Source organism: Barbus barbus (assembly GCF_936440315.1).
Source record: "Barbus barbus genome assembly, chromosome: 33".
In the NCBI taxonomy this organism is placed as follows: Eukaryota; Metazoa; Chordata; class Actinopteri; order Cypriniformes; family Cyprinidae; genus Barbus; species Barbus barbus.
The window spans coordinates 6,493,821-6,521,270 of NC_136761.1; the positions used below are offsets into that span (position 1 = coordinate 6,493,821).

Below are 27,450 nucleotides of genomic sequence, written 5' to 3' on the forward strand. Positions count from 1 at the left end.
CAACATAACTTATTACTGTTTTTTATAGTATTGTTTTAAATTGATCTCATCAGCGTGTTGTAGTGTGTATTGTTTTTTTGAGGGATTGTGTGTCACGTCTAAGAGCAAACTTTGGTTTTTCAGCAAAAAGTGAGTGAGTGAGTGGTTTTGTGTGGAGAGCTTCATTTTGACATTTTGACCTGAATATAGGAAGTTTGGGGAATTGAAGTTATGGATTTGTGTTTAGAGTTTTGCAAAAAAAAAAAAAAAAAAAAAAAGAGGCATAATTTCAAGAAATGCGTTTAAGCAATCGAGAAAAATGGTCATTAACTACGTGTACTTCCTATATGTTAGGGTTAGGATTAGGGTTTGGTTTAGGGTTACTTGCATGTAAAACTATGCATAATATATTGTTATTATAATAGTAAGTACATGTAATATATCTAACACCTTAAAAAAGTGTCACCTATTTGTTTTTGCTAATATTTGTTTGTTTGTTTCTGAAATGTTTATTTGAATATTTCTACATTAATGGCATTACATTTTGGTTAACAATGTTTTATACATAGCAGTAAATTGTATTATGAGTATATTACATAACACATCTTCATTATTATTATTATTATTATTATTATTATTAATTAAGAACAAAATACACCTGGCTCAGAACAAGCTGTTTATAACTACTGGACAAAACAAACAAACAAAAAAACAGTTAATCAGTTTTGACTGGCTAAGTAAAAACAAAAAGGTTGCTAAAACAATTTTGTTGAATGAATTGGTTTTAAATTGCATTATTAAAGCCTCTCGACTGTGCGTTCACAGGTGATGTGTGCTGGACGCAGGTGGAGCTGCTCTGGTTCAAAGTGCTGCGCCGGTCTTCTCAGAACGAGTGACCGCCTCCAGCGAGCCCTGACTCCGCCTTCCGCAGGGCTGCGTGTCGCTGAGCGGAGAGAGAGGCAGCGGCAGTGCGAGCTGCGCCGCGCGTCAGTGAGGGAGACAGACACCGTTCCTGCATATGCGGCCACCGGCACCTCACTGAATCACACCGACCATGGACCTATTCGAGTTTGACTTCTTCAGGGACTGGGAGCTGGAGCAACAGTGGTACGTCTGCGGGCTTTATGTGTTTATACTCATTGAAATGTCTCCGATCTGACGTGGTCACATTCCGAAATACGAGTGAAACCCATTATGACGCATGATAGCGGCGGTGTCTCAAACCCCAGCGAGCAACCTACCTTCACAGCGTTTCTGGGCATCGTAGACGCGCTCCGACCGCGCATTCGCAAAGCGCCTGTGATGTCCAGAAATGCTGTCTTGGTAGGGTTCGTAGTGCTGACTTCTGCTGCCTCTAGTGATGTGACTGCTCTTCTATTTATATAGATGCGTTTGTAAAAGATGATTGGGACAAACTTTAATCACAGAATCGCTGTTTTGATGAATTGCATGCCGATGCATTGAATTATAGGTTGAAACTACTTAAAAGAAACAAAGAGCAGCTTCTGCCACTTCTTCCTGCTACTTTAAACTGAATTGATCTGATCGTAGATTATTGTTTGATTAAATTATTATGAATCAAAAGTCCTATATGAGTCAGCTAGTCGCACTTTATTAGTCTTCATGTTTAGGCAATTACATAAGTAATGAGTAATATAAATGTAATTAACATGTAATTACATATCAGGCAAATATATTGTGATGTATCATCAAAAATTCAGTTGATTAAAGTGCTGCAGTTTATTGCATATGGACACATATTGTGTTGAATTTATAAAGCAATCCCTTGCTATATGATTTTTTTAGTGCAAAAGTCTACTAATAATTGCTGATTTGTTTGTCTTCATCCATTACTTCATCATGCAAACATAAATATTTCATATTAGTTTTGCTTATTTAAGTGTCATTGTTAATGAGGGCATTCAGCTATTGCGCCCCCTGCTGGTTATGGTTATGTGTTATTTATATTTTTATGCACTTTTATCTTCCACTACAATATGATTTCAGCATAATTCTCTTCCTTGAATCTGCTGATTTTTAACACTCTCTACATCCCCACCATGTGGCAGAACACAGGAACCCGTGGAGTGCAGATATGAATCCATACAAAAGCAATATCACAGAGAAAATGAACAATAACAGTGAAACCTCTCCAAATATTTGAGCATTTATCATTTGGCCTATACTGACAAATTCACATGAACATCAGTGCGTTGGTTTGGTTAGTTGCTATTGTCCTGGATGACACACGTCTTTTTCCTTTGTTGAGCTGAGTCTTAGTTGGTTTTCAAAACCTTCCTCCGATTTTATCCTCTTTCTTTTGTTTTTATCCTCACCGTCCTGCACACGACAGAACATCGCTGAGCTCTTATAATCAGAAGTGATTTGTAGAATATGGTTTTAAGTGGCTACATAATCTTGAGCATATGATTTTGCCACTAATTTATTTATTTTTATAGGAAAATTATAGTTTTTTAAAAAGAACTAGCCCACATTTTGGTTACATCTCTCTCTTGAAAATTTGAAATGAGAATATAATCATCCATCAGACCGACTCTCAAGTGTTATGTCAGTATTTTGTCTAGGGACTTGCTGTATAATGAATCCTTTTTTGAATACCCTTCAGTGATGGCATGTTGGCTTGTTGACTTAAACCGTCTGTTGTCTGAAAAACATGTTGTCTTTGTTTTCCATATAGTCACTATAGTGGTTAAACTTAAGGTTAAAGGTTATTTTTCTATGCGCCGCGCTGATATTAAAGCCATTCTCTCTCAGGAACAGCTATGGGCTAGTTGCTTATTACTTCTGCGGTGGTGGCAATTTTGTCTGTTGTTGCCACATTCATAACCCTGAGCTACCCATTAAGTCTGTGAATATTTATGAGGGTATTTAAAAAGCCATTTTTGTGTGATAAGTTTGCTTGGTCTGGGTTTTAAAGGCAGTGTTGCTATTTTTACTACTATCTCGTCGACCAACCAAAAAGGCATTTGAAATGTAGATTCGGCTAAATACTTCGATGAATGATCGTTCTGTGTTGTGTAGCGATAAATCAACGTTTCAGCAAGCGTACAATAATAATGCACTCATAATTCATTGTCTTTGTGTTTAATATTTCCCATGCTTATCTGATGGCCCAGGGCTGTACTTCAGCAATCATATTGATTTGAATCTGATCTCCCCGTATGTCGGTTTGGGCTTCGACACGAGTTGGATGTAATCAAGTCAGATTAGGTGGTGCAACATTCAGTGAGGTGCAAAATGAGCTCAATGGAGAGCAGTGCCTTATTTGCAGACAAAGGTTAAGCACGGGAGGCACTGAGGCGGTGGGGATTGGGACATGCTTTTCCATGCTGACACAGCCATGACATGAATGGCTGCCACAATTATGTTGGCTCTTCACTTTAACAGAGTCAAATGGCTTTGAAGTGTGTTTTTCGATTATTTTGCGAAAGGAATTGCTCCTCTCGCTCTGTGTGTGGTGCAATTTGTTCGTTTGGTAAATCATTTTGCATTATGAGAGTGTGAGTTAAGTATTTGTCATAACCAATGCGTTTGGATTAAAGAACCGGAGCTATGGTTAATTAGACTTTATATGCCTATATTTTATAGGTTTGCACCTTTAGTGGTAATAGAAGACCTCGTAATTAGGTGCAGCCTTTTATTGTGACTTTCTTTTCATTTGGCGGGACTTTATGGCCGCCCTGAGAGCAGGACCAGGAGGGATTATTCAACGACTCAGTTGTGCTTTTTTTCCTGTTACTTGCCCTTTCTCAGCAGGGATTTCTGTCCCAATAACTCATTTTTATATCCTGGTGTTAAAATGTGCAAAGCCGAATGAGAAGTTAGCAGAATTTCGGACTCTGAGCATTTGTTTTGTATATGGAAATCACAGGCAATACTTTTGCATTGTTAATATGAATATTCCAAAAATCTCTTTTTTTTTTTAAGTATGTGTGTATGTATGTATTTTTACCAGCTGTTCACATTGAACAAAGTGTATATTTTAATTTGAGCTGATGAAAGTTAAACTAGATTATAATTTCCTTTAGGAGGAAGTTTTTTTTTTTTTTTTTGGTACATTTAGGTTCTGCATGCATAAATCAAATTTCACGTCATAGCTGCTTTGTCATTGTCACAACTTATTTTACATGTGAATAAACATGCACGGCAAAGTATTTGCTGTGTAAGTATATACAAGAAAGATGAGACCAATTACAATTTAGAATACAAAAATATGTAATAAAGAAGACCAGTCAGCAACCATGTGAATATTACTTTCACATCATCAGTGTACATTCTAAGTGTATGCACTTTTACTATAGACTATGTAGCCTGTTGTATCAGTTTTATGAATATGTAAGTTTTTCAGTGCATCATCTAAGGGTGTACTCACACTAGGCACGGTTGCCTTGAACCTAGCCCGAGCGCGATTATTGAAAACTGTAGTGAAGTAGTAGTAATAGTATATGTTTGTGGTCGTAATGATATCAGTAGTGCACACAAAATAGTATCTCTGTTCTGTGCTCCAGCGTGGTTCGCGCTCACACTGTGCCTGAGCCTAACCGAATTGCGCCCTATAGCCCACCTCTTCCAGGGCCGGCTAAACGAACCACACCCGAATTTAACTCCATCAAACGAACCGGGCGTTGGGGGTCAAACGCACTCGGACACGGTTCAAAACGCCTAGTGTGAGTACACCCTAAAGTGCACTACTTCTTTTAAAAATTTTCAGTGTGAACACACTGCACACAATATTTATACTACACGATGGCATAGACTATAGTGCATAAGTATGCAAATTAGGATGCACCTAGAGGTTTGTCAGTGAAAATCAAAGGGAAATTAAAACAAACATAATAATAAAATTAATTAATTAATTAAAATAAAATAAATAATAAAATAAAAACTAATGAATAAATAAAAAGCGCACATAAGACTGAAACTACAAAACACGGTCTGAAAGGGGTCTCCAAGCAGAAAAATTGCAGAAATTTAGTAAGTAGTAAAACAAACTCTAAGCAGAAATATTGAGATGTATTAATAGCTGCTAGCTAAACACCGGAAAAAATCTTTCTGACAGTTTTACTTAGCAGAATTACATGTAAATGTAGCCTATTTGATTTTATAGCCCACTTAAGATTGATTTGTAGCAAACACACACACACACACACACAAATATATGTACTCTCTCTCTCTCTCTCTCTCTCTCTCTCTCTATATATATATATATATATATATATATATATATATATATATATATATATATATATGATCCTGAGGAATCTAGACAATACTTTGTAGATATGTAATTTCAAAATATTACACTTATTTACATTTAATGATGCAATGAACCCTTTCTAAATGTTGGCTAAATGCTTGAAACCAGTGAAATGCAATACAAACTATGAGAAAATAAATGGTAGCAAACAAAAAGAAAATGAATATTGCCAAACCAAGTTCTCTTTTCCATAATGAAGCATTTATTTAGTGAAGTTCTGAAAGTAGGGCACTTAGAGTGAGACAAACAAAATGTTCTGTTATGCTGTGAAACAACACTTTCTCTTGGTTTATTTTGTGTGTGTGTGTGTGTGTGTGTGTGTGTGTGTCGTGTCCACTTCGTGGCACATTGTGTGCTGTTTCTCTTTGCTCCCATGCTGTTTAGTCACAGGGATTGAACATTCTCCATGGTCGTGGCACAGATCTACCACATTTCCCAGCTTCCCTCGCCTTCCCGCTTCCACCTTGACCACAGCTGGGGACTATATATCACACGGCTCGCTCGAGGAGCCGCGCTCTGTGCCAATCTCATTTGTGCCCGGCTTGAAAAGGCAGCCAAGCCAGGCTGTGCCCCGCACATCTCTGTGGCGGCCGCACAAGCATGGAGGCTCGGCAGTTGGCATGCTGTTTGTGAGAGCAGGCTGCCAAGCACAGTGCCCGCGGCCTCATTTTGCCACCTGCAAAAAGAAAGCCAAATGCTGTGGCATGATAAAGAAGCAAGGTTGGCACGCCGGTCAGGTTGCGTGGGAGAGACAAAAGGTGATGGGTTACCACCCTTCTGCCCTCGAATTCGGCACGCAATTAACAAGTTCCTCTGAACGGACCGCGGTTGGTAGAACTGCAGATATGAGTGGTCCATCAGCTAAAGATCTATGAACACAAATATGACTTTAAATGCAGTATTTTTTGTCTTTGTTCAAAGGAGATGAAGACAGCAAACCAGTCTAAGCCAACTTACATTTTTCTTAAATGTCCCTATGCAGAATATTCTGACGAAAATGAATAATAAATAATTAACAATAAATATTTATTATCATTATTAAATTTAGGGCTGCACAAATAATCCAAAATAAACCTATTATATATATGGCTTAGTACAATTATCAAATCCCAAAGGCTGGGACTGAATTAAAATGTATATATGCTCTAGGCAGTGTTCTGCCAGAATAAAAGCTAAGTGGTTTGTAATTTGAAAAGTAAGAAATTAAGACAGCCATTAATATTAGTAGTTAAATTTTACAGTTATACTGTAAAATAAAATTTTTAATTTTATATATTTTTTCTAAAATAACCAGTTTTAATTTACAGTGAATATACAGTGATTATTATTATTATTAGCATACATAGCTCTATAATCAATGATTCTATGATCTACAAACAAGCACAGCAAAACTGGACCTTCATAAAAATAAATAAATAAATAAAACATTTTTTGCAATTCAAATCCTCCCCAAATTGTGCAGCCCTAAAAATGTATTAATTAGAAAAAAAATAATAATAATAATAAAAATAATAGATATGTTCACTTCTGAAATTACTTTTATTACTGCTGACATGACCAAGGCTATAGGAAATAAGCTTAAATTGATGAATATATGTTTTCATATATATATATATATATATATATAAATATATAAATATATAAATATCTGCTTCAATTAGCCTTGACCATTTCGTTTAGACAGCATCAATGTACGTGCCAAGACTGTTTGGACTCAAACATCAATGGTGCATAAAAACGCAAACAAAACATGAACGGAATATGATTTTGATTTTGGCCAAGGCTGTATGCCAAAGACTAATTTAGTCGTTGAAGAACAAAGCAAGGTTACATAAATAGCGGTTGATTAATATAACATTTAAAGAGTTGCTGGTAAATGTGTTTGGTATTTAAAAATAATAATTTAATTGGACAAATTACTTTGGATACACTCAAAACAAATTTAGACCTAAATTCAAGATAAAGGTCTTGGATACAATATCAATCCATTTGAATTTCACAGTTTTAACATTAACTAATGAACTTAATGTGTTGCATATTTGCCATAAAGCATGATTCAAATTGTGAAAACAATGCCTTTTTTATTATTATTGTTTTCTTTAAGTTTATTGGTTTGTTAAAACTGTAATCCAAGCAAATGGAAATTTTATATGCAATTAAAATACGTAAATCATACATATGTTTTATATTTAAAAGAGTATATGACTTTTTTTATACAAATTTGTGAATTGTTTTATTACAATAAAAACAGTAATATTATTACGAATAAATATGAACTGTTTTCTGTGTGAATGTGTTGTAAAATGTATTTTATTTCTGTGATCAAAGCTGAATTTTCAGCATCATTACTCCAGTCTTCAGTGTCACATGATCCTTCAGAAATCATTCTGCCGCTCAAGAAACATTTCTGAAGATTGTGAACAGTTGTGCTGCTAAATATTTTTATTCAAACTGTGATTTTTTTTTCTTCATGATTCTTTGGTGAATTCAAAACATCAGCATTTATTAAATAAAAGGGTGTTTTTCTGGATTTTATACATTTTAATTTGTCTTTACTGTCAATTTTGATCAATTGAATGAGTCCTTGCCGAGTAAAAGTATTAATTTCTTTACAAAAATGAATGAAATTGAAATGAAATACACTTTTGAACATGCCATCAAAGCTATAGCAGAAATGTGCTGTTGGTCATGGATGTTGGACATGACTTCTGGACTGCTTTCAGTATTTAATAAGAGACATCAAAGTTGCCCTGCTCACATCAAATGAGTCAAGCAAACAGATATGTGCGCAATGAAACAGCGACGGCAGATCCGTAATGAATGCCTTTCTTATTTGTCGGCAGACTTCCGTTGCCGTCTGATTGGCTGGATTCCGTCTAAAGATCTTCAGGTTAATCAAGCTTCATGCTTCAAGCTTCCAGCTTACCTTTATGCCACGAAGCAATTTACTCCACTACCTCAAAGGTCACTGCTTCCACTGAAAGCACTCTATGACAAATATGATGATTCAATACAGCCACGCAGGCATCTGTAGAGCGCTTTTTTCAATCTCATTTCTTTCTGAGAGATGAATCAGTTTGTCTTTTAGACTGACCTTTTGCTGTTGGCTTGGTGTAAGCCGAAGGAAATTGCACATTCTTTTTAGAGGCCTAATATTAATGAATGTCTCGAATGAACAATATTCAGATGTTTCTTGTTTCAGAAAGCGAGAGACATGTGTATTGCTTATTGGTTGAGTTCATGCATATTGGGAGGAAACAAAGCGGAATTCCTGACAGCGTGGGGAGCCGTATATGACTCTCTCTCAGGATTGACAGAGTTATGTGCTGAATACTGAACTTTATATGTGTTTTACAGTTGCATAATCTATTCTTGGAGCGTTGTGTTATGTGTGGGCATTTTGCAAAAGCACCGTGACAAAGATGGTTGAATATTATTCAGAAAATATTCCTGCTCAGGACCAAATTCTCAAAAATCTGATTCCTGAGACGTATTCATATGCAAGAATCAGCTGTACTGCTGCATTCTGGAACAGCATGTTTTGTTGTTGCTGTTGTTTTTATGTTTCTGTTTCCTTGATTCATTTGATATGAGACTTCCAACTTTTGTGTCCTATTGCATACTTAAAAATCCTATTCTTTTTTTTTTTTTTTGCCTCGTAACTTCATGACAGTAATTATGAGCATGCATTTGTATTGTATGGAAAATAACAACTTTGACATTTTGATTATAAGTCTTTTTTTGTGTTGGGAAGAAAGTAAAATGGTTTTCAGGCAATGCATAGTGGATAGATGATGACAAAATGTTCAGTTTAAAGCAAATTAACTGCAAAATGTGCAACTAAAATTAAAACTAAAACCATTACAACATCGTTACAAACAAACAAACAATGAGCGAACAAACAAACAAATAAATAACAAAATATAAAACCAAAACACCTAAAACACCTGTGTGTGTGTGTGTGTGTGTGTGTGGAAGGGGGGGGGGGGGGGGGGGGGTGAATAAATAAATAAAATAAATACACATTTGAAAAAAAAAAAAATTTTTCCTCCCTGTGTTATATATATATATATATATATATATATATATATATATATATATATATATATATATATATATATATATATATATATATATATATATATATATATATTTTTTTTTTTTTTTTACATATTCATTCATTCATTCATTCACACACACACATATATATATATATATATATATATACACATACATTCATATATATACATACACAAAAACTGTGAGGAATGAATGAACGAATAAATAAATATATAAATAAACATTTTTAAAAACAACATAAAAATATAAATGAATGAATAATTAATTAATTAATTAATATTTTAAATAAAATATATTTATTTATTAACTGAAAAAAAAACTTAAACTCATTTTATTTCAGCTCATTTCCAAGGCAACGTTTCTCATTTTCATTTAGTTTAGCTTGATGTACTAACATAAGTACAGTGAAAACTGAAGTAAAAATTAATCAAAACATACAAACATTTTAAATAAATCTCAAAATATTAACAAAACTATAATGCTATCTCAGTGAAACTAAAATAACACATATTTTGAGTTGTTATAGTGCTACAGAATAAAACATTTACCACATTTTCTTTTCTTTTGAAAGATGCCAATGTAATGTATAAAGTAATGTTTATTTACTTTTATAAATAAATGCAAAGTAAGACTGATTGATTGTCCATGATGTCTCTGCGAGAGAGGGAGGCATGAGTATTTATGTGTTGGTGTCCAGATATGACTGTGTGTTGACGTTCACATTGTGAAGCGTCAGGACTGAGCAAACAGCGGCCAGCGTTTATTTCAGCGTGTAAAAATGGAATCTCACCTTGTTTACTGGGAGCTGCAGAAGCGCTAAAGAGCAGACGCGCCTGCCAAATATCCCAATCACACGGAGCTCCATCATTCACGTCCAACTGTCCGCCTATTTTCACAGCACATGCTAATTTGTCCCATTAAACGTGGCTCATTCACATGGAGCTAAAAGTGGCTGAAAAATCTACTAAGAGTGTTGTCATTCTAGCTGCTCCAGTGCTCTGAAAGTCCCCCTGGCTTTTATTGTTTGATAAAGATCGGAAAGGAACACACATCTTTATCAGAGGAGGAGAGAAAAGCTGAGATAAGAAAATGAATTGAAGCCAAAATGCTTTAAATGGAAGACTATCTCCCTGTGAGAAACTCATAGAGCTGTTAAGAGCCGTGAGTAACAAAAGGGCCACAGATGCATGGAGACTGATCTCACCGGAGGGGAGAAAGTTCTAGAGAGCAGTGCGTTTACAATTTGATGCTAGCTTGAGCTGGACATTTTACTTAGAAGGTGATAAGAGAAAGTAGACTCCACCGGTCAAAAAGACACTTGACTGAATTAACGCTTCTCATGACCTTAAAAGCCTTATTATTCAACGGCATCTGCTTAATTACTTATTTTTTGTAGATAAATGTTTTCTTACTATTTTTATTTATTTATTTACTTTTATTTGATTGATTGATTGATTGATTGACTGGTTGGACAAAATATCAAAATATATAGGAATCTATAGATGCCATTTGAACTTTTATTTCCTAAAACAATATCATTTTATAATAATAATAATAACAATAATAATAAATAACAACAATGACAATAACAGCTATTATTATTATCATTAATATTCATTGGATGGTCCAGATACATAGGAATGTATATTTCTTTCGAAAACATATTTTATTGCTTACAACTATAATAATAATAATAATAGCTGGTGTTGTCGTTGTTATTTATTATTATTATTATTATTATTATTATTATTTACGCTATAAAATTATATTGTTATATGTTTTATGTTATAATATTGATAGTATTGGTTAATTAATTATTAAAATAATTACATTGTTAAATGTTAAATATTATTTTGTCTTAATAATAATAATAATAATAATAGTTATTGTTAGTTATTATTATTATGATTATTATTATTTACGCTATAACATTATATTGTTATATGTTTTATGTTATAATATTGATAGTATTGGTTAATTAATTATTAAAATAATTACATTGTTAAATGTTAAATATTATTTTGTCTTAATAATAATAATAATAATAGTTATTGTTAGTTATTATTATTATGATTATTATTATTTACGCTATAACATTATATTGTTATATGTTTTATGTTATAATATTGATAGTATTGGTTAATTAATTATTAAAATAATTACATTGTTAAATGTTAAATATTATTTTGTCTTAATAATAATAATAATAATAGTTATTGTTAGTTATTATTATTATGATTATTATTATTTACGCTATAAAATTATATTGTTATATGTTTTATGTTATAATATTGATAGTATTGGTTAATTAATTATTAAAATAATTACATTGTTAAATGTTAAATATTATTTTGTCTTAATAATAATAATAATAATAATAGTTATTGTTAGTTATTATTATTATTATTGTTATTTACACTATAACATTATATTGTTATATGTTTTATGTCAGAATATTGATAGTATTGGTTAATTCATTATTAAAATAATTACATTGTTAAATGTTAAATATTATTTTGTCTTAATAATAAGAATAATAATAGTTATTGTTAGTTATTATTATTATTATTATTATTATTTACACTATAACATTATATTGTTATATGTTTTATGTCAGAATATTGATAGTATTGGTTAATTCATTATTAAAATAATTACATTGTTAAATGTTAAATATTATTTTTTTCTTAATAATAATAATAATAATAATTGTTATTGTTATTGTTGTAGTTATTATTATTATTATTTGCGCTATAAAATTATATTGTTATATGTTTTATGTCATAATATTGATAATTTGGTTAACTAATTATTATAATAATTACGTTGTTAAATGTTAAATATTATTTAGTCTAATAATAATAATAATTTTATTTTATTTTTATGAACAATTTCATTCATTGGCAAGACTAGATAGAAATTACTAGATGTCTTTTGTATTAATATTTTATGCCTTAAAACATAAAACCGACCCAATAAAATCATTGAGCATCTTTTCATTTTTTTCACCTTTCATTCAATAATAAACAACAAAAAAGTGCCACCCCAGCAATCACTCTTCAAAGTGCTTCACAGCCTATTTGTTGTACATTATTGATTGCATCTATCTGTCTTTCTCCTTTATAAAAATCTCTCACATCACACTTCTTCATATCACTGTGAATGTGGCAAAATAGCTCTATTACTTCAGTCCGCTTAGTCTAGATGGCACGTCTTACACAAAGATGTTTATAGAACGCTGTATTATTCCATCAAGAGCTTCAAACATAATGTTCCTCTGTGTCTGTGTGACGGCTTTTAGTGCCATGCGTTTGCATTCTCATGTAGGAGAGTGTCAGATGCTGCTGTTGTATTGCAATGCATACTAAACAGCAATGAACAGTTTTGACGTGCTGACACCCTCGTTGTTGCGTGGAGCTGAGTTATGGTCGACTGTTGCATAATAACAGTCATAATGGCAGTGTTTTCCTCACACCTCAGAAACCTCCATGGCACGAATCATTCAAAGCAGGTGGTACTATTTCTGCAGAAGCTTTTGTTTTTTCATTTCTGAATTTCACATTTCTCAAGGAATGTGTTTGCTGTAACACTTGTCTTGGTGCTACACACAGTCTTTCATGAATTGGCCCCCCTTTGGTTTCATCTGTTACGTTTGTCTTCATTATCTCCATGTATCTTCTCTTGCAAAAGGAATAAGGGAGTGTTAGAGGTTCTGAGTGGAAGGGTGGATCAGTTGTTTTGCTGTTGTTTCTGTGACGTTGTGGTCACTAGAGATGATTTGGCTGTCAATGTATGTCCAGGGCCCACTGACCTGGGGGCCAATATATGAGAGTTTAGGGCCAATTCACAAGTTTTGATACACTGGAAATGTAAACATTTGGTTGCAAAATCTGGTTGTCAGTATTTTGAACTTGACGTCTAATTTATTGATTGATTGACTGATTGATCGATTGATTGATTTAGTGATTGAAAATTATAATTTAAAATAGTTTTGGAAGCATCAATAATGGGTTTACAAAAAACAAAACAAAACAAAAAAATATAATAATTACAATTTTAAATATTATTCTAAAATGTCTTTTGTAATGAAAATGATAATGAAAAAATTCAGTTATTTGACATTATTATACATTATTTTTTTATTAATTTATATTTGTGAAAACGACATTATATACTTATATATGCATTGCAATTTTGTTCTTAATACATTTGTAATTAGCTTGGAATTTTACATTTATTTTATAATTTTATATATATATATATATATATATATATATATATATATATATATATATATATATATATATATATTTTAGGTTAATTTTAAATGTATATTTTCGAAATATATATATATATATATGCAAAACTCTTAGAATTCATGTATAACAATGCAGGACAAGTTATGCAGTTAATTATATTTCTTTATCTATTTAAATCTTTAATGGTAAGCATGAGCAGTGGTGATAATTCTTGCCTTTGTGACACCAAGTCACTAAGTCAAAGTGGCTTTGAAACTAATAATTTGCTTCAGTGTTTACCTGGGCATTTATTCTCTAACAACTAGTTTGTTTAACTGCATGGGTTTGAACAGCAAAGGCATTAACATTAGGGCTGCATTAACTCTTTGACTCCATGTTTAGATAATTCCCCCAGCGATTCTGTAGCCGCGTGAACCCTGCAGGCTTTTCACATCCTCCCGTCGCCTGGAAAATCAAACCTTTTAGTTACAGAAGCACCGCGGGGACTTCATGCTAAAATGGCCCGTAAAGCAGCATACAGGAAGCCAGGGCTTCAGAAGTTAACAGAGGAATGATCTAGATGGCAGAGGAAAACGTCATCAATCCGCCGCTGACGGCAATAGAGCCCAGCGCTGGTGATTTATGGCACATTGCTGTTTTTCCCAGCGTGCTGTTCCTCCTCCACCGTGGCATTGAGTTATTACCCAAAGTGTGAGCAACATACCTGTTAGAGATCAATCCGGCACTTTCTCTGTTTGCAGGAGCCTGCTTGACTTCCATGTTCGCAGCTTAACCCGCATTGATATTTCGCTATTGATTTTCCTCTGTTCATTTCTTGCCTCCTTCAGCACCTGGACTGATAGATCAGTTGTGTTTAGCCGGTTTTATTGTGATGTGACAAAGATGGATGTGACATTGTCCTCTGTGGGCCGCTGGATAGTGGAAGTGTTAATGAAGCCATTAGCACAGTCCGAGAGAGAGGAGAGTGTGGCGAAATTACCATTATTCTGCCACCATTAAGTCGTAATCTGCCAACCTCTCTCTCTCGCTGTCATTCTCTCCATTTCCAGCTCTTTCTCTCCTATACTTGCTGATCCACTTCGACTGCCCTGTAAAGCTTCATTAATTAAAGAGTGTGGTGAAGTGAAGGGGGGTCGTAATAATGTATACTATAATTACCATCCACACCAGCTTCCAAATGCACAAGCCCAGACGAGAAAAAAAATTGGCTACACAATTCATAAATCTCATTACCTCAAAACTCCATTCTTATGAAGAGACAGAAGCTCATTTGCTTGGCACAAAAGCAGGGGGAAAAAGATCATCTCTTAAAAGCGCTCGGGTAACCTTGGATTTATCTGAAGTTGAAGAACTTTCTCAGTACTTTCTCGTCTGTGGCGTTCAACAGATTAGGAACGTTCTGGAAAGCCCACAGCTCTCAGAGCTTCTTATTTCCTGATGGACTGTGACTAATTTTAAGCTTGTTTAATTAAGTGCAAAATGCCTCTATAGTGCACAACGTGGAGTTGACGGGGGAGCGTTCTTTGTCAAGAGCTATGCATTGGAGACTGAAATTGGGAAGTTATCATGATGGGTGGCGATAATGGAATTTCATGATAAATTTCGATATCTGAAAAGTCATGGTACAAAAACAATTGCAATTTAAGGGACCTTGAAAATTGATTATCCGCTTTGTAAAATGCTAGCTCTATATTTGTGTGCACTGTATACTCAAGATTATACATTTTCAAAATTAAATAATTGTCTTTTAAATTGTCTTTATAGCTGGATCACATGGCTGAATCATATTTTTCGGGAAAAGTAAGAAAGAAAAAAAAATATATAAATATGTATATATGAAGAATTTATTTGCAAAAACAGATAACTCTGTTTTTCTCCAAAATCATGTTTCAGAATTATGTTATCATGTTTTTATTGTGTTTTATTGAGTTAGTTAGCTGTATCATTATTATAAATTTTTTTTTTACCAAATCAAAATAACCCATCTGCAGTTTGATTGAGATTAATTGGAATGCACAATGAAAAAACATGATTTTTGAAAATTGTTAAAAACGGAGTTAGGCTATCTGTTTTTGCAAATGAACTCTTCATATATATATATATATATATATATATATATATATATATATATATATATATATATATATATATATATATATTGTATAAATGTGACCCTGGACCACAAAACCAGTCATAAGGGTAAATTATTTAATCAATAAATAAGCTTTCCATTGATGTATGGTTTGTTAGGATAGGACAATATTTGACTACCTATTTGAAAATCTGGAATCTGAGGGTGCAAAAAAAAAAAAATTCTAAATATTGAGAAAATCACCTTTAAAGCTGTCCAGATGAAGTTCTTAGCAATGCATATTACTAATCAAAAATTATATATTTTGATATATTTATGGTAGGAAATTTACAAAATATATTCATGAACATGATCTTTACTTACCGGTAATATCCGGTAATATGATTTTTACCATAAAAGAAAACTAAATAATTTTACAATGGATTGTTGGCTATTGCTATACATATACCTGTGCTACTTATGACTGGTTTTGTGGTCCAGGGTCACATATATAGTTTATTCATATGCCATGTTTTACAGTGAATATTATTCCAAAGTAGTTTTACTAGGAATATTGTTTAAAATCCCCTATAAGCAAGATAAAATGTTAGATAAAATGTTAGACAGGGATGAACATATATTATATATTAGTTTGAACCTCTTTTTTTGAATATGCTAGTTATTTTACATGTTACATATTAATATGAACAAAATAAAATAATGTCATGCATACATTCTTCTCAAATAGTAAACATTACCTCAGGTACTTATTCAACTAAACAGTAATAAAATAAAGAACAAAGAACAAAGAAACAACTTAAAGCAAAATAACAAATTGAACTGTGGAATAGCCGTATTTTGTCACGGCTGTCTTGACCTGCATATTCAGAATTGCTTGATTCAATACCTTGGGTATCGAATTGAGTCAGTCCTTTGTGCAGTATTGTTTCTGTAAGAACATTGACTGCTGGTAAAATCCATCAAAACCAATCAGAACTTGAAGCTGTGGCTGAGAACTTATTTGTGAGGATGTGAAGACATTCAGTTTTAACTTAGGGGAATTGTTTCTCCAAATGAGTTTACTTATTGGCAGGGTCTCGCACTGCAAATAATCGACAAACCTTCTGAATAGTCATTTAAATGTGTTTGATTGGAAACAATGAGTTGATTTCTCTCAGAATGTAAGTTTAATTGCCCCTTGTTTTATAGTAATTACATACAAATCCATGAATAGAGCAAGCAAGCAAAAAAAAAAAAAAAAGATATTGGCAGGAATGGCTGAGAGAGAAGAAACAACAGACGCATGCTCTCTGGGTAAAGAAATCTTTAGAGGAAGTGTCAACTATACCAAAGCCAGTCCCTGTGTGTGTGTGTATGTGCTGGTTCTCAATAATATTGATCAGGCCAAACTATGCTTATGCTACCAATTAACATTGTACTTTCTCATTAAGGTCATATTAGACACAGTCAGCAGTTGTTGATTGATGCCCAACAATCCAGAAAACATAGGAATCGATATGAAACTGCAAATGTGTTACATCCACCCTTCAGCATAGTCAAGCAATCGTAACAATGCATTGACAAAGACAGCATTTGCTTAGTAAGAAATGTGTCTTGTTTGATATATCAGGGTCGTGCGATTGTGAACGATTTTCAATAGCATGCACACAAGGAGCTGGAGTTGTAGAAACTAGCTCATGAATTTATTGCCATCTGTTTTGATTTTTCAGACATTTTTAATACGAAAGCGTACTAAAACTGCTCTGTCAGATATCTGAGTTTGACACCATAAATATTCATAAGTCAAAGCATGCTATGTTATTTGCACATTACTTGACTTCAGGAAGTGTTATCAGCAGTGCTGCGAAGACAGTTGTGGTGTTAATATGCTAAAATGATGACATAATCATTGACAAAACACATTTTATTAAGACCGTAGATTGTATTGGGAGTGTGTTGATGTATTTAGTATACAGTTGGACTGTGGTGGGCCTCTCGGTCTCGGGTGAGGGCCCGTTTCCTGTGGCAGCCTTCCTGAATGAGGGACCTGAATGGTATCTGAGCTTTACAGGAATGCTAGGTCTACGCTGCTCTGTGAGCTGGAGTCTGCGGCCCCACCGCTCTGGCGTAACCGTGGTGGGTCGGGGTGGTGGATGCAGATAGCACAGGCCCTGTGGATGGAGATAAGGGTATCCTGGCAGCTATGAGTAAAGATGAGGAGGGGGCTCTAACAGCCCACTGCACCAGTGCAAACTCTTTCACTTGATGTGAGGTTCAGAAACATGCTGTAGGCATAAGTCATAAATTCTGTAAATCTATAAAGTGGTTAGTGAATGGACTCACAGTGGAATGTGAAGTCATGGGTAAAGTATTTGATGTTTTGGCATCCAAGCTGTTTTAAAAAAATTATAATTTTTTTTGTCCCGTGTTCCAAACCACAGTGTGCTGTTTGTTATGTTCAGAGCATAATTTTCCCATTAGTCACTGTTCATGAGGCTGTAACAATACAGTGTACTGTATGACAACTGATAATAATCAACCAGAGTTGTTAAGTCCATCTCAAGACCGAGTCCAAGACAATTTTTTCATGGTCTTGTCTTGGACTCGGGAGCATTGGGCTCAGTCTTGACTCTGACATTTAAAGACCCTCTTCAGACTTTTTTCTGGTCTTTTTCTTGACTTGGATTCCACCCTCTTCTTGTTTCTGTCATGACTCCATCACTTTAGACCCTCTTCAGGTCTCGGTCTTGACTCAGACTAGACCCTCATCTAGTCTCTTTCCTGACTTGGACTCAATCCTCTTCTTGTCTTGGTCATGACTTCAGTTTAGACCCTCTTCAGGTGTCAGCATTGACTCAGACACTTCAGACCCTCTACTATTATCTGTCTTGACTTGGACTCAATCCTTTTGCGTTCTTTGTCTTGACTTCAACACTTTAGACCCTCTACATTGTCTCGGTCTTGACTCAGACACGACCCTCCTCAGATCTCAATCTTGATTCTGACACTTCAGTCTCAACCCACTTCTAGTATCTGTCTTGATTTGGACTCAATCCTCTTCTGGTCTCAATCATGACTCTCCACACTTCAGACCCTCTTCAGGTCTCGGTCTTGACTCAGACTCAACCCTCTTCTAAGATCTGTCTTGACTTGGACTCAACCCTCTTCTGGTCTTGGTCTTGACTTTGACACTTTAGACCCTTTTCTGGTCTCAGTCTTGACTCAAACTCAACCTATTCAGGTCTCAGCCTAGACTCAGACTTGAAAGGGCTAGTCTCGACTACAACACTGGTGTTAATGCGCCAGTAGGTCACAATAAGGCACAATAGGCTCAGTTATCTGCATTTATTTTCTAATTTGATTCCCACATTGAATTTCATAATAGATTTATACCAACTGGCAACCAGATCTCATGAGAAAATGCAAGTATTTAAAAAGGTGGCAATTTCATATGAATTCATATGTGATTCAATTCAGTTTCCCATTGGTCAAAGCGTAAAATAACTACGAGAGTGTGTTGTAACAGGCTTGTTTTAATTCAGCTTAATCACCAGATCGCAACAGTGTTTTGTTAGTAACACTGCATGCTTTGTTAGTACAAAGTCTGATGCACATGATTGTTTTTTGTTTACTTTATTTTAACATTTGCAAATTTCCTAATATGTTTTAGTCTGCTACAAAGGTTGTTCAATTGAAAAGTTGACATCGATTGTAAAGATGTATAGAACAGAGTTTGGGAATTAATCTGAACAACAGATGTGATTAGGACATCTCTGAACAAACTTTTGAAAATCTAGCAACAATTTGACACTGCTAACTTTGGCCCAACTGTCCAACTGGTTCTTTATCAGAAATGGTCATTCTAACAGTTGGGGGACTTGTGGATAAGACTTTGTGTCCAACAGACTGATAAAAACCTGTGAACTCTTGCATCAGATGGTCAGTGACGGTCTGTTGGTGGTTTGTGGGCTGAGACTAGGTCAGATGCTTCAGAAGGCCAACAAAGGATGGAAAAAGGCAGCAAATACTGTCATAGCATTTCAACCTCAAACTCAGAGGTTGTATGTTTCACCCTGTTACACAAACACATCCCTGAGGTACGCATGCAAGTGAAACACTCATCAGAACAAAGCACCCAACAATAAACAGACGGCTGTGATAATGGTGAAGGCTCATAGCCAGATTGTTGTCTAGAGGCGCTAGAGGTAATTGTGCAGCTTTTTTTCAGCTCCTCCTTGCAGATGCTTGAGTGAGAGGGATGTGTTGAAGAGTGGTAGCACATCTGAAGAAGGTGTGCTATATGTGTGTGAACAAACACTGCCTTCAAGTCATCACAGAATAATCACATTTACAAGATGATCACACATGAATGCCACCGCAGTGTTGTAATTACCAGTGGGATTCTGTGAGCTCTAGTTGGGGGTGGAGTTAAAGAAACATGACAGAAGCAAATCGGTATTGGTCATAATTACTAGGAATACATGGTATTAAATGATACAGATGAGACAGTAATTATTATCATGCTATGGCTGAAAGAATTTTAGAGGGAATACCAGCACATAAAAACACAACTTATGGTGGTTTAATCAGCAAGAATATGATACCATTCAAAAGTTTTTATTTTTTTGTATTATTGTTTTAAGAGGTCTGTTATGCTCACCAAAGGCCATATGTATTTGACTAAAAATACAATAAAAACTGTAATATTTACAAATATTTTTAGAACTTAATATAATTGCCTTCTATTTGAAAATATCGTAAAATATAATTTATTCCTGTGATGCAAAGTTCATTTTCAGCATCATTACTCCAGTCTTCAGTGTCACACGATCCTTCTGATTTGCTGCTCAAGAAACATTCCTTATTATTATCAGTTTAAAACAGTCGTGCTGCTTAATATATTTTGTGGAAGGCGCAATACTTTTTTAAAAATAATTCATTTTTTAGCATTGATTTGAAATGTAAATCTTTTTTTAACATTATAAATTAACTGAATGCAACAAAAAACGATTTTTAGAATCCCAAAACTTTTGAATTGTAGTGTATGTACAAATTTTTTAAATTAGATTTAAAAAAATACGCCTTTAAAGAGTTCACAATACATAAGCATTAAATTCTCTATGTATTTCAGCTGTTGCCATGTAATGCACTTCAGATGCTCACAGCCCTTTATCACAGCAAACAATTAGTCACAACAGGAGGCAGTTGGTAAGAGTGAGCGTTGACGTAATCTACACTCCGCTGTGATGAGGTCTTGTGTGTGTGTGTGGGGGCTCAGTGGTCCACATACCCCCCCTCCCCTTTACCAGCCACGGGGGTGGGAAATGGGTCGAGATTGCCTATAGTGTGTTGATACCCCCATCCGCCTCTCTTTGACACACTCTACTGTCAACAAGCATGCTGGGTTCTGCCTCTTTGTCTTGTCACTGTGCTTTATGAACAAACCACAGCTTTAATACAGAACGTACAGTATGTATGGTGGACCACGCACATGCACAGCCGTACGTAAACAAACAAAGCCCTTATAAACAGCCATCCATCTCACTCCCAATCGAGAGAGTGACAGGGCATATTGGCTGTTGCTCAGACCGGTTTTGTATGGATTGTTTTAATAGACCGCATCCCTCCTTTGTCATGAAATATTCCCCGCACGCAGGAGAGTCGCATTCCCGCAGACATATTGCCATGACAAATCCTGCTTCTTGAATTGACAGAGGCAGTAATTTTAGATGAATATGGTTATAATGTCAGTCATTAAATCCATTGTTGTCAAATGCAAAGGCTCAAATCTCAATAATAGTGTTTATATTGTGATACACGAGTCGTTTATTTTATTATGGTAATGTGAGAAGAATGCATCAGTGGCCATTAAATGATATAAAATGCGTTTTTGAAATCAAAAGACTGCGGAACAATGATTATTTATGCCGTGTCCCTACGCTGTAACTCCCAGTAAAATGATATCCTTGTTAATTACATGAACCGACTGCAGAATTTATTTTACTAACCAGAGAGGGAATTTTGTAGTCTGTGTGCACGATGCCTCTAAAATTACAAATCAGGCGCTCAGCCAATTTTCTGGAGTAAGAGAGCAGATTTGAAACAATTCCTGAACATGAGTTCAGCTAAAACCTGGATTGAATCGCACGTTTAATTTCAATCTTGACGGGGTCCCATGAGGAATCAATATAAGTGTTTATTTGCAGAGTTTCACAGCTGACGTTGACGGGAAATGCCGCTTGCTTCCTGCTAACAAGCTCTTTATCCAGCAGGGTCACTCGCTAAAATATGCAATTTGCGAAGATGCTCAGTCTAAACTCAGACTTCTTTCATTTGGCGTCTGGCCGAGTTTTCAGAGCCGTATCCATTATTATCATGTTCCGAATGCCTTGACAACACAAAAGAGCCTAGCTTTGTATCAAATATTTACCCTCAACAATAGCTCAACAAGAGAGTCAGCTTCGCCTTAAATTCCAGCTCATAAACGTGACAAGTTGTGCTCATTTGAAGTCTTTGTGGCTGCATGTTGACAACGATCATGTAAAATGGAAATAAAAGCAGGAATATTTAAATAGGCCGTGCAAATCGCTCGCTTCTAGGGGGGAATAAAAGGCAGGCAAAAAAAAAAAAACTGAACAAATGAACAAATAATGTTTCCAGACACACTCAAAGGACGAACTGTCACACTTGTTTGGCTTTGGAAAAAGCCTCCCTATTCAAAAGGAGATTTCTGATCTACAAAACACAAGTGTTTGGCATGCATAATGCATAATGGCCTATGGGGGGTAAAGAGGGGGGCAGTGGAGAACACTCACTTCAAGAACAGAATCAAACAGATGATGGGGTCTACAGTCAGACCTCTGTGGTCAATAGAGGACCTATTAGAGGGAGGCAAGTTGCCACAGAGCGATGGCGACCGCTGTGATAGGACAAGGCTAATATGGACAGCATTACATTTTTTGAGGGCGTGTGGGGGAGGTTGCATTCCCTGCTGTGCCCCAACCACAGATAATCTTAAATATGATACCCTTTAGGTAGGTAGGTAGGTAAATAAATAAATAAATAACATGGTATGACTAAAATATATTATATTATATTATAATATAAGTCGTGGCCTAATGGTTAGAGAGTCGGACTCGTAATCCAAAGGTTGCGGGTTCGAGTCTCGGGCCGGCAGGGATTGTAGGTGGGGGGAGTGAATGTCCAGCGCTCTCTCCACCCTCAATACCACGACTGAGGTGCCCTTGAGCAAGACACCGAACCCCCAACTGCTCCCCGGGCGCTGCAGCATAAATGGCTGCCCACTGCTCCGGGTGTGTGTTCACGGTGTGTGTGTGTGTTCACTGCTGTGTGTGTGCACGTTGGATGGGTTAAATGCAGAGCTCAAATTCCGAGTATGGGTCACCATACTTGGCAGTATGTCACTTCACTTCACTTAATTATATTATATTATTATATGTATATTTATTTATTAATATTTTGTATTATTCTGACTCTTAATTCTAATTGGATAAGCCTCACATGAACCCATACGATTGTGATGGTTGATGGTTAACACCTAGTTTTCTAGAATACAGACATTTATAGAAGTCTCGCCCACTAATAGCTGCGCAAATCTATATTGCTGTCACATCTTATTTGTGGATTTCTGTTTTGGGACTCTTGATTTGAAGTTTATTTTGCTCTTTACCATCAGCTTTCTCATTTATGTGGTTAGTTCCTGTTTTCTTGGTTTCTAGCTTGGCTGCTGTTCTTGTTGGTTGCTGATTATGTTCACCTGTTTTTTGTTTATTTTCATGTGTAGCTCTGTGTGAGAATTTGCAGTATAGCGAAATCTTTTCTGTTACCACCATGCCGCCAAGCTCTAGTCTACCTAATGTCTCTAATGGATTTATAGACTGCCAAAGTACATCTATATTTATCTAGACCATACAGCAGATTAAGCTGTGGTCCAACCAGAGGTAAAATGTCATGTGATTAATTAATCGAGAAAATACTATCCGCTATCTACTTGAAACGTCTCACAGAGGTCATGTGGGACCACATGCTCCTTCTCATCCCTGTGCTGCACGTAACCCCGGCTCTGCTCCAAGACCCAGTGCCATCCAGGTGGCTCAAGCAGCTGTGGAATGGGCTCTGCTCGGCTCTTTCCTCCTCGCCTGACTTCATCTCGGGTCTGTATGGGCGTGCAGCTGTTCCATTCAGCGGTACAGCGGTCCAACCACAGGCTATAAATAGGGTAGGACATAACATGTCAACAAACATTAAACCTGCTGGATTGTGGGAGTTTGAGGGGAGTTTGGTGAGATGTGGTTGGCTCGTATTGAGTTCGCTGCAGGATGTTGACGTTCCTTTACACCAGTATGGCAGGAAAATGTTAGAGCTTCTTGTTTAGCCCTAGTCAGTGTGAAAGATTTGAGTCTGTGTCAGACATTTCCAAAGCGTTCTCATTCTTTAACAGGCTGAAATCTCTAAGGAGCTGTTTGGTGGAGTTCCATAGCTGTAAGAAAAGTCACCTTGATGACTTTGTCAGCTCTGTGTTCATTTGAGCTCCTCCGTGTCCGGGGGAAATGAGACCCAGCTGGAAAGGTGACTGAGCCAGAGGGGTACAAACTTTTTCCTCCCAGGCTGCCAAATTACAATCACTTTGGTGACTCTACTCAGCATGTTATCCTAAAAATCAAGGTAGAAGAGCATTACCTCCCTTCCAAATGAAAAGAAAAGGGAAAAAAAAAAGATTTCTTTCCTTCACCGATTGTGTCTCCCTTTGTTCTTGTGATTTATGCTTCAAAATTAGGTCATTCTGCTTCTTAGCTTTCCATTTTTTTTGTTATCGTTACTGCCTTTATCTTTAGAAGCTTGCCCTAAATATGATAATTTCACAACATACAATGGCTCTGTGCCAAAATCAAGTGAGCTGTCTATTTCTAGGGGCCGTTCACACAGAACACGTTTTTGCATTTCATTGCACTGCATTTACATTGGTTTTGTATGTAAATGTGTTAGACAGACATTTTTTTTTAACTCTGTGCTCACATCTTGCATCTTCTGCAGCCTTTTGTGTATGACATAGCTTTTTCAAAATGTAGTGTTCAAGTTAAAAGAATATCAACATAAAGCATATATAGAACTTGCAGGGGTTTTTTTTTCATTCCCCTGGCATGTGTCTTGTGTTTTTAAGCACAAAATCACATTTTTGTTAAACAGTCTACTGTATAGACAACAAATCTGGACATATAAATGTCCAGACATTTATATGTCCTGACTTCCTTAAACATATATATGAAGATCTCCTTTCCTAAAGTACATGGAAGACTTTGTTTTCAGTTGAATTTGGCGTTAGCATGTTTGCTAAGCTAACAAAACAATTCTTTAAAAAGCACAAAAAAACATTGAAATGTTGCAAAATATATTTGTAGTTGGATTAAACTATAGTATTACCATTTTTTGCTAGTAGCGTCGAAGTACTTATCAACCCAGTTGAAAAAAACAGCAGATGCTGTTTAGGTTTATTTTGAAGCATGGCAGCTGGTTTGAGCTGTTTTTTTCTCAACAGAGAAGTAAGAGTTCAAAAAGATATTTTCTCATTCAAGTCCAAGTCCAAATACTCCATACAATGTTGTTTTGGACTTGGACTTGAGTCCTAATCTGATCTCGTCTGGATTTGAGTATTACAGCACTGCCTCTTCCACCATTTTGTACGCATTTTCTTCACAGTGCTTGCTGCAATGCCTTATGAGAGTGCTGTAAAATTTGGCGAAAAGAAGCTACCTTAAAAGTCACCATAATGCTGCCTTCCATTTGGAACAGCCTTTGTGTTGGGAATACGCCTACTTAGGCAGCTCACTAGATTTTGGAACGTAGCCAGTGTGTATTTATTGGTGCATGAAAGGAAATTTCTTTGTAAATAAATTCATGCGAATGTTCACAGTAAATAACATTTTGCTTTGATTGGAGGAGCTTGCCGCTTGTGCACCGTATAATTATCGAGGTGCGTTATTATCAGCGAGAAAAAAGACACATGCTGTGATTATCCCACAGAAATCAAATCCCGTCATCTCCAGATATCCATAGCCGACATAATCAGACCGAAGCCTTTTCGATGTCCTCTACTGCCAATTAATTACAAGCGGACCTCTCGAGCTCCTGAGGCCCAAACCTTTGTCACTGTGAGTGTGTGAGAGTGTGTTTGCGAGTTAAAGAGAGCTCCAGTGGTCCGGACTTTGGCGTATTTCCTCATTAGACCCTCTGGAGACAGAATGACCTTTGACCTATTGGCTTAGTGACGGATGCTGCAGTGCCGCTGGTTGTCAGCTCGCTGGCAGTGTGTCTGCTCTGACCTGCCCGGTCGACAACTCGCTCCCATCCATTTCACCATCACGCTGCAATTTTCAGGGTCCGGATGGCAGTGCCTCAAAGGCCGATCGCTCTCCAGAGAGTTCAAGTCTTAGATCTGATTATATTCATGTAATTGTATTTAATGCTGCCGTGTATATCGGATTTCCTTATGGATGAACTGTGACAATTGGAACTAATGTAACTGGAGCTAAAAACTGTATTTCATCTGATGCCAAGTGCAATCCATCTAGCTGAAAAATGACCCAGGGTTATTTATGGAGCGGCGTTTGTGGTTGCTGGATGACATGTAAATGTGCACTTTACAATAATATCTGCCATTTTGGCGTGACAAATTGATGTAGTGTAGAAGATACACTTTGAAAGTGTGTGTTGGATGGTTTATGCTCAGAAAGAGGATTCTGGGATTAGCTGCTTTGTGGTGCCTGTTCATTCATCAGAATTTCCTGCTCAAAACCAATAGGGAATTTTTGGAAAACAGTCACAGCGAAAGAATTCAAGGAGGAATGTTGTAATGCGCCTGCCTTTATTGTGAGCGTCGCATATTTAAAATATGACATTTTAGTCAGCGGATAGTGGGATTATTTTCATTTTGTTTGAAATGTCTTTTGGCGTTCTTACAGACCAGCAACGAGGCTGGAAACACGAGCTGATGTTTTTAGATTTCAATTATCAGATGAGAGGTTTGCGAGTTTTATGATTAAAAGCCATTTTTGAATTACTACATAACTACAATAATAGGACGATTTTATAACCCAAGGGAAATGTTTTCAGCCAAATTTTCATTTTTATTGGCCTCTGCTATTATAAAGGAATGTTATGGGTTCAGTACAAGTTAAGCAGTATCAAATATCAACTGTCAAATATAGAAATAATAAAATTTCAACTCTTCTCAGTTAACTAAATAATGTACATTACTGTACACTTCTTTTCAAAAGTTTTTATTTTTTTCAGCAAGCATTACATATTATTAAGCGTTACATTTTTAATGTTACAAATATTTTCTCTTTATTATTCAAATAATTTATTTTGAACGTTTTATTCATCAAACAATCAAAAAAATGTATTACGGTTTTCAACATATGTTAAGCTGCACAACTGTTTTCAACATCGATGATAATGCATGTTTCCTAAGCAGCAAATCTGCATATTAGAATGATTTCTGAAGCTCAGAAATTATTTACATTTTAAAATATATTCAAATAGAAAACAGTTATTTTAAAATTCCACAATATGACTGTATTTGCTGTATTAAAAAATAAAAAAGTTTTGAATAATAACAGACATTAGATGTGTTCCTCATATTTAAAAATATGTTAATTTAGCTGTAAAGTTGTTTAAATCATATTTTAGTACATTTAGCAGATGAATGCCTGATAATACTGTACATTACAGACATGATGGTGTATGGCAATATCATGTGAAAG

The 27,450-nt window shown here is 35.5% G+C and overlaps 1 protein-coding gene across 1 annotated transcript in view; it reads left to right on the plus strand.

Annotated features, from left to right (window-relative positions):
- The first annotated feature begins 924 nt into the window (after window positions 1–924).
- The window catches only part of LOC306853255 (AF4/FMR2 family member 2-like), a 209,295-nt gene continuing 182,769 nt past the window's right edge, over window positions 925–27,450 (plus strand). Inside the window, exon 1 of the mRNA XM_079390520.1 lies at window positions 925–1,086. Within this exon, the coding sequence (XP_079246646.1) occupies window positions 1,034–1,086 (53 nt within the window). The 5' untranslated portion in view covers window positions 925–1,033. The remainder of the gene's footprint in view (window positions 1,087–27,450) is intronic.